Genomic DNA, 15263 nt, shown 5'->3' on the forward strand with positions numbered 1-15263 from the left:
TTTTGATAGGATGCTGGTATCTATCTGGTTGGTTTAATTTGTAATTTCTTCAATATTTTTATATTTGCACAATTTTAATTTTTTAAAAATGCCTGTAATCTAATTTTTTTCTTTTGTGGGTTTTTTTGTTTTAAGACAGGGTGTGGCCTGGTGACCCTAGCTGGAGTGCAGTGGCATGACCTCGGCTCACTCTGCCTCCTGGGCTCAAGCGATCCTCCCGCCTCAGCCTCCTGAGTAGCTGGGACTACCTGTGTATGCCACTATGCCTGGCTAATTTTTGGATTTTTGTTTGTTTGTTGTGAGTTTTTTTGTTTTGTTTTGTTTTGTTTGAGATGGAGTCTTGCTGTATCACCCAGGCGGGACTGCAGTGGCATGATTTTGGCTCACTGCAACCTCCGCCTCCTGGGTTCAAGTGATTCTCCTGCCTCAGCCTCCCAAGTAGCTGGGATTACAGGTGCCTGCCACTACGCTTGGCTAATTTTTATATTTTTAGTGGAGATGGGGTTTCACCGTGTTGGCCAGGCTGGTCTCAAACTCTTGACCTCAAGTGATCTGCCCGCCTCAGCCTTCCAAAGTGCTGGAATTACAGGCGTGAGCCACCATACCCACCTCATTTTTGTATTTTTACTAGAGACTGCGTTTCACCATGTTGCCCAGTCTGGTCTCAAACTCCTGAGCTGAAACGATCTGCCTGCCTCAGCCTCCCAAAGTGCTGGGATCACAGGGGTGGGTCACAGCCCTCTAACCTGTGTTGTGTTCTTACTGGTTAAAGGAAATTCTGATACACTTTGAATAATAAAGCCTTTATTATACTTGTAAATATTCTTTATGGACTCTTTTTGCTGTGTTGTCTCTTAACTCATATTTTGGTTTATTTTTTAAATTGTAATGGTTTTAAATGAACATTATCCCAGATATAACAGTCTTCTGTGGGCTTTTCTTAATCACTTATCCCTATATATTATATAATCCATCATTTCCCCACTGATTGGAGTTGGCAACTCTGTTAAATGAAAAATTCTATTTTATATGGATTCTTTTTAGGATATTGTTTTGTTTATCTGTATCTTGATTCCTGTGTATCATCACACCATATAGTATTTAGACTCTATATTCATGATTGTAAAGTAAAATACATGTGTAAATTTTGTGTCAATACTATCTGTTCAGTTTTAGTATCCAAATAGTGTGAGCCTTATAAAAACCATTAAGGTAACTTAGCGTACAGAAAGAATAGTTTTATATATGGAAAATAGTCTATTCTTTCCATTTTGAGAGAACCAACTAAAGCCATTTGGACTTGGTGTCTCTTACTGGGGTAAAGCTCTGTTTTGTAAAAATTTATGGTTTGAACCTTTTAATTTTCCTAAAATATTTTGTATTTCATCTGTTTTCACATTTACTAATTGAAAACACTTTTGATCAAATTGATTTATTATTTAAATTTATTGAATGGTTTTGTTGTGGTTTTTCATTACATTTTGTGTCCATTAACTTGTGTTTTTATCTTAAATCTCTCCTACTTTCTTTGGATTTATTTTAGTCTTGAGCTAAAAATCCGGCTTTTTTGTTAGTCGTATATTTTAATGATGTTTTAATGAATGCATCTAAGGCTATGGGTTTTCCTTTGAGTTCTACTCTGATTACATTATTGTTTTGAATTTTTGGATATTTATTTTTATTGTCTTTTTAATTCAAGGATTAAGACAATTTTCTAAATTTGTATTGTTAATTTCTAATGTATTTTCAGATGTTAGAGAATGTGGCCTCTTTTTTTTTTTATGTTTTTTAGTTTTGAATTGTGTTTTGTTTTTGTAATGTAAGTCATGGTCAGTTTGGGGGCAGTGTTCCAAGTTTGTAGAGAGTACATTTCTTGGTGACTACGAAATTCTACATATACTAGGTATCTGTTGTGTTTTAAAAATACACATTGCCCTTTTTGTTATTCTGTACTCAGTCTGTGGGTTTCTGGAGAGGTATGTTGACATCTCTGGTCATGATTGTGGTGAATTTTGTAACTCTGCTTTTGCTTTAATCATTTGAAGCCACTTAGCATCACAGAGGTTCATGGCTGTTACGCTGTATCTTCTTGATATGTTTTTATTTACTTTTATTAAACACACAATATCTTCATCCTTGCAAATGCTTTTTTACTTGAATTCTAGTTTGCATACAGTAATAATGCCATATCTGCATTTCCTTTTGTTAGCCAAGACCTATTTTATTTTCCTGTTTATTTCAACCATTGGTGTTTTAATTTTAGGTTGTCTTCTATAACAGCATTAAGTGGATTTTTTAACTGACTCTGATAATGTCCTTCATTGTTTCACCACTTTTAAATCATTCCTGCCATATTATTGACATTTTAATTACAAATTGTTATTGAATATAGGCCAGGTGCAGTGACGCACACCTGTAATGCCAGCTACTCGGGAGGCTGAGGCACAAGTATCGCTTGAACTGGGAGGCAGAGGTTGCAGCAAGTGGAGATCGAGCCACTGCACTGCAGCCTAGGTGACAATGAGGCTGTCTCAAAAAAAAAAGTTATCGAATGTAAACAAATTTAAAACTTTAGCCTTATGTAAAATACAAATACAGTGACAAAATCATTGGCTGCCTGGTGAAGGGTAAAAAGGAGTGTTTTAGACATGATGGTAATGTTCTATATCTTCAATGGAGTGGTAGCCTCACAGATTTTACAACAGTCAAAACTCAGTGGAATTGTATACCTGAAATAGAGGAAACTTACTATATGCAAATTATTCCTCAGAATTGATAAGGAAAAGCAATCAAAACATCTTATTTAGCTGTTACCAGTAAGTCTTAGCAGATCTCTGCTCACCATTGCCTTACGTAGTTTTCCTCTTTGCCTTATTATTATTATTATTTTTTTTTCACCCAGGCTGGAGTGTAGTGGTGCTGTTGGTTCATTGCAGCCTCCACAAGCTTCCACCTCTCGGGTTAAAGCGATTCTCCTGCCTCAGCCTCCCAAGTAGCTGGGATTACAGGCATGCACCACCACACCTGACCAATTTTTGTGTTTTTAGTAGAGATGGGGTTTCACCATGTTGGCCAAGCTGGTCTCGAGCTCCTGATCTCAAGCTATCTGCCCGCCTCAGCCTCCCAAAGTGCTGAGGTTACAGGCGTGAGCCACTACACCCAGCTGTCTTTATTCTTGACGTTCTAAAATTTTACCTTTTAGTGTCTAGGTATAGGATGTTTTCCAGTATTTTTTAACATTTCCAATCTAGACACAAGCTTGTTATTTCTTTGAGAGTTCTTGCCCCACCCTCTTTTCCTGTGGAGTTCCGATTAGATTTGTTTGTATTTCTGGTTCTCTCCCCAGTGTCTCAACAATTTTTCATATACTCCCTCTCTGTTAGCCCAGTGTTATAGAATACCTGACTTGATCTTTAGCTCACTGAATTTTTCTTCAACTTAACCAGTTCTCCTGAGGTTAAATTTTTGTCTTTAACAGCTTTATTGAGCAATAAGCTGCACGTGTTTGAAGTGTACATAGTTAGTTTTGGCATACACTCATGTATATGTGTGTGCATATGCTATATGCATTAAAGTATCACTGTAATCAAGATAATGAACATTTATCACCCCAAATATTTCCTCTTGGCCCTTTGTAACCCATCTCTGTTCTTAACTCTCCAGGTTCCAAGCAAAAGTAAATCTGCTTTTTGACACTCTGTGTTAAATACAGTCATGCCTTCTGAGAAATGTGCTTAGCTGTTTTCATTGATTTCATTGTATTATAAAGTGGACTTGCACAAATCTAGATGGCATAGTGCACTACACGTATAGGCCATATGGTATAGACTGTTGCTCCTAGCTACAAACTTGTACAGCATTTTACTGGATGAATACTGTCGGCAGTTGTAACACAATGGTAAGTATTTGTCTATAAACATATCTCAGCATAGAAAAGGTACAGTAAAAATGCCATGTAAACATAAAGAATGGTATACCTATATAGGGCGCTGACCTTGAATGGAGCTTGGCAGGACTGCAGTTGCAGTGAGTGAGTGGTGAGTGAATGTGAAGGCCTAGAACATTACTGTACACTACTATAGACTTTATAAACACTGTACACTTAGGCTACACTAAATTTATTAAAAATTTTTTTACTTCAGTAATAACCTTATCTTACTGTAATGTTTTACAACTTTTTTTTTTTTTTAATTGAGATGGGGTCTTGCTGTGTTGCCCAGGCTGGTCTCGAACTCCTGGCTTTAAGCGATCTTCCCACCTCAGCCTCCCAAAGCTATGGGATTGTGTGTGAGCCTCCATACCCAGTGACTTTATATACTTTTAATAACACTTAGCTTTTAAAGCACAAACATACTGTACAGCTGCACAAAAATATTTTCTTTATATCGTTATTCTATAACCTTTTATCTATTTAAAATTTTTTTTCAAACTAAGACACAAATATGCACATTAGCCTAGGCCTACACAAGAGTCAGGATCATCAGTATCACCGTCTTCCACCTTCATATCTTGCCCCACTGGAAGGTCTTCAGGGGCGGCAACACATATGGAGCTGTCCTCTGTGATGACAGTGCCGCCTTCTGGATACCTCCTGAAAGATTGCCTGAGGCTTTTTACAGTTAACTTTGTAAGTAGAAGGAGTACACTGTAAAATAACAATAAAAAGTATAGCATAGTAAATACATAAACCCATAGCAGTTTATCATCATTATTAAGTATTATGCATTGTACATTGTTGTTACATACTACACTTTTATGTGACTGGTAGGTTTGTTTATACCAGCGTTGCTACAAACACGTGAGTAATGCATTGTGTTGCGACATCACTAGGCCATAGGAATTTTTCAGCTTTATTATGAGCTTAATGGGACTATTGTTGTGTATGCAGTCTGTCAGTGACTGAAATGTTTCATGGTGTATGTCTGTGTGTGGAATCATGCAGTATGTTTTTTTCGGGGGGAGGGTCTGACTGTCATAGAAGATGACAGGTCATGTGCATGTTATTGTCTCTTTTTTCTTTCTTTTTCTTTTCTTTTTTTTTTTTTTTAAGACGGAGTCTCACACCGTCGCCCCGGCTGGAGTACAGTGGCACGATCTCAGCTCGCTGCAACCTCCGCCTCCTGCGTTCAAGCAATTCTCCTGCCTCAGCCTCCCAAGTAGCTAGGATTACAGGTGCCTGCTACCACGCCTGGCTAATTTTTTGTATTTTTAGTAAAGACCAGGTTTCACCATGTTGGCCAGACTGGTCTTGAACTCCTGATCTCAGGTGATCCACCTGCCTCGGCCTCTCAAAAGTACTGGGATTACAGGCATGAGCCACTGTGCCCTGCCTCTTTTTTCTTTAGCATAATTATTTTAAGATCCATTTATGTTTCTTTGTGTATCTGTAGTTCTTATTGCTGAATGGTATTGCATTGTATGGATATAGCCAAATTTATTAATTCATCTGTTGGTGGATATTTGGGTTGTTTGCAGTTTTCAGTGATTACAAATAGTGTCTGAACATTCGCGTTTCCCTGCTGTGTGAACATGTGCTTTTATTTTTCTTGGGTAAGTATCTGGGAGTAGATTGGCTGGATCTTTTGGTAGGTGTGCATGTTGCTAACTTCTCAAAAGATTGTCAAACTTTTTCTTTTCTTTTAAAAATAAAAAAATAAAAAAAACATTCCCACCAGCAGGATGTGAGTTTCAGTTGCTCCACTTCTGGATCATTACATGGTATGGTCAGTCTTTAAAATTTCTAGCATTCTGGTGGGTACGTAGTGGTAGCTCATTATAGCTTTGATTTGCCCTTTCCTGGTGACTGATGATTTGGAACACCCTTTTTATGGGCTTATTTTTGCAATCCTTATATCTTGGTGACGTTTCTGTTCAGATCTTTTGCCTGTTTCAAAACATGTGTCTTGGACTGGGTGTGTTGGCTCACACCTGTAACCCCAGCACTTTGGGAGGCCAGGGTGGGAGGATCATTTGAGCCCAGGAGTTTGAGAGCAGCCTGGACAACAGAGCAAGATCCCCCTTATCAGCTGGGCATGGTGGTATGTGCCTGTAGTCCTAGCTACTGGGGAGGCTGGGGCAGGAGGGTTACTTGAGCCCAGGAGTTTGAGGCTGCAGTGAGCTGTGATTGTGCCACTGCACTCCAGCTTGGGCAGCAGAACGAGACCCTGTCTCTAAAATAAAATAATATGTTTCAGTGAGCTGTGATTGTGCCACTGCACTCCAGCTTGGGCAGCAGAACGAGACCCTGTCTCTAAAATAAAATAATATGTTTTGTTGTAAAAGTTCTTTGTATATTCTAGATATGAGTGAGGCATTTATTTTATGTTTTGCAAATATTTTTTCCCAGTCTTTGGTTTGCTTTTTCATTTTAGTAACTGGGTTCTTCTGTAGTTTGATTCTTCTTCAGTTAGGCTTTTCTACTAAGTTTTTTATTTCAATAATCAGAATATGATACCTGATTTTTAAAAATTATCCTTCACCTTCTACTGTTTTAATTATGCTTATTTTTCTTTGTTCTATTTGCTGATACGGCCTAGTGTTTTCAGGTATTGCTGTCTTTGTTGAGTTTCGTACTTTTCTTTATGGATTAGTTTTATCTTGAATGTGTGATAATAACTGGTTTTGTGCTCCTCTTCTATGTGTTTAGACTTTCCTATTACAACATTCAAGGATGGAGGTAGCCTGTAGAGCCAAGAGCAACCTGGGTGTGGAGGCTGTCTGCACCTTTAACCTTTCACCAACCCTTTCAGAACATTGCCCACTTTTTCAGCCCAAGCACCCAAGCTCCCTGTTCCCACTTCAAGCAGATGCTGCTGCTACTGTTGCTACTTGCTGGGCACCAGGGGCTCATGCATACTGAGAGAAGCAAAGCTGTGCTCACCTGACTGCTCCTGCTGTGGTACTCCATCTCATAACCTAGTCTTTGACCCAGAGCTCCCTCCTTCTCTCCATCTTTGGTGAGCCAACTACCTTATTTCTGGGTGGCCTTCTCTGATGTCCCTTTTCTTCCTCTCCCTGCTAGAGAGGATTCTTTTTCTGTTTTTTTCCTAGCATCCAGTATCTATAATTCATTGTTTACATGTCTGTCATTTGTAATAACTGAACTCTTGTAGAGAAGCAGCAGATACTATTCACATGTGAGTTTCTATCACTCTGAGTAACGCAGAATATTTGAATGAGACATTTTTCTTTAGAGAATGAGAGTTTTAATTAGAAAAGACAATAGAGCTTGAGACTCCCTGGGAGAGCAGGCCAGGTAAGGTACCACATGGAGGAGTAGGCCAGGTAAGGTACCACATGGAGAGCAGGCCAGGTAAGGTACCACATGGCGGAGCAGGCCAGGTAAGGTACCACATGGAGGAGCAGGCCAGGTAAGGTACCACATGGAGAGATACTGGTCTGTTTCTTTTACTGGTAGGTTAATCTTAGGCAGGTTATTTAATCTTGTTTAATCTTTTTATATTATAATAATTTTAATTATATAAAATGCGAGAATGTGTGTATACATACATATATCTGCATACATTTTATTAAAACAGTACATGTTCATTGGGTTTCGGTTTTTGTTTTTTGTTTTGAGACAGAGTCTCACTCTGTCACCCGGACTGGAGTGCAATGGCACAATCTTGGCTCACTGCAACCTCTGCCTTCCCAGACTCAAGCGATTCTCCCACCTCAGCTTCCCGAGTAGCTAGGATTACAGGTGCATGCCACCATGCCCAGCTAATTTTCGTATTTTTAGTAGAGACCAGTTTTCACCATGTTGGCCAGGCTGGTCTCAAACTCCTGACCTCAGGTGATCTGCTTGCTTTGGCCTCCCAAACTGCTGGGATTATAGGCATGAGCCACTGTGCCTGGCCAACAAATGGTTTTTTAAACAGTACTGGGACAACTGGATATTTCCATGCAGAACAATGAAGGTGGACCCCTACCTTAAACCGTATACAAAAATTAACTCAAAATGGATAAAAGACCCAAACTTGAGAGCTAATTTATGAAATTCTTAGAAGTAAACATAGACGCAAGTCTTTATGACCTTGGATTAGTCAGTGTTATTTTAGATACGCCACCAAAAGCACAAGCAACCAAAGAAAAAATAGATAAGTGGTGCTTCATCCAAATTAATAACTTTTTTGCTTAAATAACATTATTATGAAAGTAAAAGGATAACTCGTGGAATGGGAGAAAATAATTGCACATTATATATTTGATAAGGGGCTTGCATCTATATATAAAGAACTTTAAGAACTTAATAAAAAAGGCACATAACCAAATTTTAAAATGAGAAAATGATCTGAATAGACAGTTCTCCATAGAAAATATACAAATAACCAATAAGTTTATGAAAAAATGCCCAGCATCGTTAGCCATTAGGGAAAATGCAAATTAAACCCACAAAGAGATATTACATTGTATCCACTAGGATAGCTGTGTGAAAACACAGTAAGAGAAGCGTGAATGAGGATGAGGAGGAATTGGATCCCTGCTGTAGGAGTGTAAAATGGTGAAACTGCTTTGGAAGACAGTCTGCCGGTTACTCAAAAGGCTAGAGTTACCATATGACCTGGCAGTTTCACTCCTAGATATATACCCAAGAGAAATGAAAGCATTTCTTTACACAAAAACTTGTGCATGAATGTTTATAACATTATTCACAATGGCCAAAAGGTATAAACAACTCACATGCACATCATCTAATTAATGAATTAATCAAATATTATATATCCATACACAGTGGGATATTAGCCATAAAAAGGAATGGAGTACTGATATATGCTGTAGCATAAATGAACCTTGAAAACACCTTATGTGGAAGAAGCCAGTGACAAAGGCCATGTATTACATGATTCCATTTCTAGGAAATGTCTAGAAAATAGATCTATAGAGACAAAGTAGACTAGTGATTGCCAGGAGCTGGGTGCAGGAAAGGAGAGGAATGGGAATGGGTATGGAGTTTTGGGAGGAGGTATTGAAAATATTTTAAAATTTATTGTGGTGATGGTTGTACAACACTGAATATAAAATGTAAACTTCACACTTTGTGAATGGTATGCAAATAATAACATTTTTAAAAATCAGCATTATTTTTAAAAATTCAAATATACAAAAGATTATAAACTTGCACCTGTTCATATAATGGATTTTTTAGAAATTACACATCTCTGCTTTAAAATGTTTTAAACCATAAATGGAATACTGGTTTATTTACCAAATGGAAATGGTTGCTAGTCATCAGAATTTTCTGAGAGGCCCAATCTTTCTAGTGTCTAGGTCCCTGAAGATAACTAGAAAGTATGCAGGGGTTGGGAGTAAGATCACAGGGTCTAGTCATGTGTTGAGGGGGCATGTTTCCAGGCCCTCATGAAGTCCTTTTCCCTATGTCCAGTTTATGTGTGCTGGTGTTGCAGCCGAACGCAGTGGTTCACACCTGTAATCCCACCACTTTGGGAGGCTGAGGCGGGCAGATCACCTGAGGTCGGGAGTTCGAGACCAGCCTGACAAACATGGAGAAGCCCCGTCTCTACTAAAAATACAAAATTAGCCAGGTGTGGTGGCGCATGCCTGTAATCCCAGCTACCCAGGAGGCTGAGGCAGGAGAAACCAGGTTGCGGTGAGCTGAGATCGTGTCATTGCTCTCCAGCCTAGGCAACAAGAGAGAAATTCCATCTCAAAAAAAAAAAAGGATCAGTTGAGTGTGGTGGCACACAACTTCTTGGTATTCTCAACTTCTCAGGAGGCTGAGGCTGGAGAATCACTTGAGCCAAGGATTCTAAGGATGCAGTGAGCTTTGATTGTACCACTGTACTCCAGCGTGGGTGACAGAGAAAGACCCTGTCTCAAAAAAAAAAAATTTTTTTTTTTGTTTGGTGTGTTTTCCAGATTCCTGACATAGAACTTCTAAAGACCCTGGAATTTGAGTAGTAGGAGTGTCTTCATTATGCTAATGAAGTGATTGGCAGTGGGTCCAGATAGCTTCAAGATGGAGGCTCGTCCCCCAGAAAGTCCAAACCAAGTCCCACCATGGTTGGGACTTTAAGCTAGCCAGACCTCCAAGGACGGCAGGAGAGAGGGCTGGAAATTGAGCTCTATTGTGTGGCCTATGGTTTAGTCAATCATACCTACATAATGAAACCCCAGTAAAAACTCTGGACACTGAGGCTCAGTGGAGCTGCCAGGTTGGGAAACACATGTGCTGGGAGGGAGATTGCCCAATTCCTCAAGGAGAGGACACAGAAGCTGCATTGCCTCCCAGACCCCTTTCTATGTGTATCCTTTATAATAAAACTGGAGTCCTAAGTTGAGCACTTACTTTCCTGAGCTCTGTGAGTCATTCTAGTGAACAAACTTGAGGGTGCAGTGGAAACCTCCTGTATTAGTTACTAGTTGGTCAGAAGTGTGGGTAGTGCGAGGACCTCTACAGTGGCATATCTATGGAGCACTGAGCCCGTAGTATGGGGTAGTTGGTGCCAGAATTGTATGCCCAGTGTGGTTGAGGCAGAAGAGCTGGACAGGGCCCGTTTCTCCTTCCCCTGGATGACATGGTGGTAAGCCTTGCCAGGTTTCTTTTTGTTTGTTTGTTTTTGTTTTTTGAAAAGGAGTCTCTCTGTGTCACCCAGGTCAGAGCACAGTGGCGCATTCTCGGCTCACTGCAGCCTCCGCCTCCTGGGTTCAAGCAATTCTCCCATCTCAGCCTCTCAAGTAGCTGGGATTACAGGAGTGCACCACCACGCCCAGCTATTTTTTGCATTTTTAGTAGAGACGGTTTCATCATGTTGGCCAGGCTGGTCTCAAACTCCTGACCTCAGGTGATCTCCCTGCCTGGGCCTCCCAAAGTGTTGGGATTACAAGTGCAAGCCACTGCGCCCAGGCTTGGTTTTTTCTTTTGTAGAGTCCACATGAATCAAACCTCATTTGTCAAAACATTTTTTGAGAGTAAAATGCAATTCACTGGGTACCTAATATCTGGGCACCTGAGGGTAACTGGAGTGATATGCTTCCATGAAGTCTAGTTGCATTATCATTCCAAAATGTTTCTAGTTTGTTGCTTTTTTCCCCCATTAGGAGTCTTGTTTTTATTTCGTCAAATCTCTTGACTTTTATTTTCCTTTCTATAATGTGAATAATTAAATAGATACTACCTTTACTACTTTTTTTCAGATGGGGCTAGAAATTAGGACACTTACCCAAAGTCACAGGAAAGAGGTCAGGCCAGGATTTGAGCCCTGTTGGATTCTCTAGCACAGCCCATGTATATAACCATTCTGCTGCACTGCCTCCAGGTGGATCTCTGTCTCACACCCACGTTCCCCCTTATCAAAACTACGAGGAGAGAAAGAAGGAACAGAAATGAAGAGGGGTGCTGGGTACAGTGGCCCACGCCTGTAATCCCAGCACTTTGGGAGGACAAGCTGGGTGGATCACTTGAGGTCAGGAGTTTGAGACCAGCCTGGCCATGGCCAACATGGTGAAACCCCGTCGCTTCTAAAAATACAAAAATTAGCCAGGAGCGGTGGCAGGCGCCTGTAAATCCCAGCTACTTGGGAGGCTGAAGCAGGAGAATCACTTGAACCCGGGAGGCAGAGGTCACAGTGAGCCAAGATTGCACCACTGCACTCCATCCTGGGCAACAAGAGTGAAACTCCGTCTCAAATAAATAAATAAAATACTGATTTTTCTTCATCATTTAAGTCCATGTTAGTTTTTTTTTTTTTTTTTTTTGGTTTGGTTTTTGAGATGGAGTCTCATTCTGTCGCCCAGGCTAGAGTGCAGTGGCATAATTTTTAGTGCACTGCAGCCTCTGCCTTTCGGGCTCAAGTGATCATCCCGCCTCAGGCTCCCAGGTAGCTGGGACTATAGGCATGCCCCATGTCCAGCTAATTTTTTGTATTTTTAGTAGAGACAGGATTTCGCCATGTTGGCCAGGCTGGTCTTGAACTCCTGACCTCAACTGATCTGCCCACCTTGGCCTCCCAAAGTGCTGGGATTACAGGCGTGAGCCACTGCGCCTGGCCCATGTTAGTTTCTTTAGTTGGATAATGACTTAAGGAAATTCCTTGAAAGATTTTAAACTAACTAGGGAACGTTAGTAATATGATAAGCACTATTTAGGCTGTGTTTGCTGTTTTCTGCTTACATCAAGTAGCACTGAGGCGGGCATGGCACATTGAATAGGTTCCATGAACACTATCCATGACTAAGTCAGGACGCCACCCTTTAGATCCCCATCAGCAAACTACACCTGAGTAACTAACTTAACTGCCATTTTACACCTGGGTAAGAGTAGCAATTTACAACTTCTGTTTTTATTTTCTGGTATTTTTTCTCTTAGTGGGGGAAGACGTAGTTGATAAAGTATCATATTTATATGTGAGACTAACTAGTTTTTAAGTTTTTAAAAATTATGTTTGGTTCTTGGCAGAAGGATCTTGTTCAAGTAAGGAAAATTCACTTCAGTGCTGGAAATAACTTTTTTACTTGTTTCCAATGGCCACTAGTATATGGCATTAGATTTGGGACATAGCTGTTAATTTGTGTACATATTGTATGAACATAATTCTTTATACTCATTATTTTCATTGTGTAGTAGTTCTTTAGGAAGCAGATTTGGAGAGACAGTTTGTTCATATCTGCTATATATTTATTTGCTTTGTAACTATTTTGTAAATATAATTTACATTATTTTCCTAGAAATTTAAAATCAAAATGTTCAAAACAGTATTGTGATACGAGTATTTTAAGGTGACTTTAAAACACTACTAAATAAACTCTTAGCACTTTTGTTTCAGACATTTCCACTTTAGTGTCAACTGCATAGGTCAACAAACTACTGTGGCCCCAATCTGACTATTTTTGTAAGCAAAACTTTATTGGAATACAGCCACACTCATTACATTTATGTTTCTGTCATCCCTGGTGGAGAGGATTTTATCCCTTCATTCCTGCAGATACCTGGATCTCAAAGAATTTCTCTCTGTATCTTATTAAACTGGCCTGTGGGCTTTCTGTGTGTTTCATTTCCCTCTATAGCAAACTGATTACTTCTTTGAGATTGGTCTTCCTTTTCTTTTTCTGCAACAGGATCGCAGTATGTGGTAGGGAAGTGATGCTGTCTGAAGGTGACATCCTGTTCTCCTCTCTTCTGTCCTCTCGATCCTTATTTTGGCCACCTGGTAATTGTGGGGGAGGGGTAGAATGCTAGTCTAAATTATAAAATGAAATTGCTTGGGGTTGGGGGAGATTCCTGCCATGCAGTTGAGAAATAAAAGTTACCTAGCTTTCAGTACAATCTGTTTTGGGGTCATGGGGTCTTTTGAGAATCAGAAGAAAGTTGTGGAACCACTCCCCTGGGGGTGGGAAAGAATATATTCAGAAATGTATTATTACAGAAATCTTTGATCAGTTTTTAAACATTGAAATACAAGTGACTTTACCAGTGTATTCTAATATACTTGTCGGCAGCCACTTCTGATGTTAGAACTTTGAATATAGACATTTGAGAAAAATAATTGATTTTAAGTGTTCCCAAAATAAGTCACTGGTTCAGGATAGATCTATCTTAGTGTTCCCAAATTGTGAAAGGAAAAAGATTAAGCCCTTAATGTTGAAACGTGTGTTTCCCAAATCTTGGATTGTGCTTGGCAGTAGAGCTATGAAATTCCGTTGATCAGAGGGCTTGTTTCTGGCCTTGTTCTTTTTTCACTTCCGCACGAGCCCTTCCATTTGACCAGTGTGTCCTAAACTTTATTCATTGAATGCTATCTTCATGAGTTTGCCTTCTCTGCATATTTCCTGATATTCTTTCAATGAACTCAGTTTTTAAAATGTATATATTTAAAATTTTTAAATATGGAACGACTCACAAATTTGCATGTCATCCTTGCACGAGGGCCGTGCTAGTCTTCTCTGTATCATTCTGCTGTTAGTATATGTGCTGCCTAAGTGAGCACTTAATTTTTTGTAAAGACAAAGTGTTGCCCGGCCTGGTCCCAACTCCTGGGCTCAGGCGATCCTCCCATCTCAGCCTCTCGAAGTGCTGGGATTACAGGTGTGAGCTATCAACTCACTTTTTAAAACTTAAATTTAAGCAAATAATTACTGTCTGTGAAATATGGGTTTCATGTACTAATTCTTTTATATTTGCCACTTAAAGGAACATGTAAATATTGGGGGTTTTCTTTACCTAAAACCATCTTTTATCTTTTTAGAGGGCATCAAGTTCATTTTGGGAAACATTCCCCTATGTGCTGGAATTTTAAAGCTTTGATTTTGAACCAGAGTATGAATGGTGGAAGCTGCTTTAACTTGGAAATACCAGAGGAAAGGAGGGATCATGGGATGGGTGGGTGCTGCCTGCTGAAATACCCCTTGCTTGGGCAAATTTATGTGTCCCAAATATGAGGATATTTGGCTATGTGCATGGCAGAGCTTGGGATCATACCCTTGCAAGAATAGTTGGTTTGTTCTTTAACCTGGCCAAACATGTATACACACACACATGTGTGCACATTTCATACATTTTATTTTCGTTTACAGGTTTGATCTTACTCTTCTACCTAGTTTTTTATGGGTTCCTGGCTGCACTCTTCTCATTCACGATGTGGGTTATGCTTCAGACTCTCAACGATGAGGTTCCAAAATACCGTGACCAGATTCCTAGCCCAGGTAATTATCTTGCAGTTATGACTTTTTTTTTTTTTTGAGACAGAGTTTTGCTCTTGTTGTCCAGGCTGGAGTGCAATGGTATGATCTCGGCTCACTGCAACCTCCGCCCCCTGGGTTCAAGCGATTGTCCTGCCTCAGCCTCCCAGGTAGCTGGGATTACAGGCATGCGCCACCACGCCCGGCTAATTTTGTATTTTTAATAGAGAAGGGGTTTCACCACATTGGCCAGGCTGGTCTCGAACTCCTGACCTCAGGTGATCCACCCACCTCAGTCTCCCAAAGTGCTGGTATTACAGGGGGTGAGCCACCACGCCCAGCCTCCACAGTCTTTGAATGCCAGCTCTCCCTTGGTGATTGGACATGACCCTTGTCCTCAGATGCTGGTAATTCTTAGAAAAGAAGTAAGAAATAGTAATGTGCAGAACTTTAGAGTGTGTAATTCCAAAAACTGTAAACTAACTGCTAGAGATGACAGAGAAAGGAAGGTTCTACCTAGAGAAGAAGGTTCAGTCCTAGAGGAGTGGGATTTAAAGGGCAGGAGAGTGGGGAGTCGGGCCAGGAAGGTGGGAGTCTAGCAGGTTTCTCTATAGAGCAGCGGTTTT

The 15263-nt window shown here is 40.1% G+C and overlaps 1 protein-coding gene and 1 non-coding gene across 2 annotated transcripts in view; one reads left to right on the forward strand and one right to left on the reverse strand.

The window, feature by feature from the left end:
- ATP1B3 (ATPase Na+/K+ transporting subunit beta 3) overlaps positions 1-15263 on the forward strand; it is a 50028-nt gene that overhangs the window by 14406 nt on the left and 20359 nt on the right. Inside the window, exon 2 of the mRNA XM_026454183.2 lies at positions 14533-14661. Within this exon, the coding sequence (XP_026309968.1) occupies positions 14533-14661 (129 nt within the window). The remainder of the gene's footprint in view (positions 1-14532; positions 14662-15263) is intronic.
- Positions 13840-13946, reverse strand: LOC111526440. Its single transcript, XR_002726365.1, has one exon. It is a non-coding gene; the product is annotated as a U6 spliceosomal RNA (small nuclear RNA).

This window comes from Piliocolobus tephrosceles, chromosome 2 (genome assembly GCF_002776525.5).
Source record: "Piliocolobus tephrosceles isolate RC106 chromosome 2, ASM277652v3, whole genome shotgun sequence".
Taxonomy (NCBI): Eukaryota; Metazoa; Chordata; class Mammalia; order Primates; family Cercopithecidae; genus Piliocolobus; species Piliocolobus tephrosceles.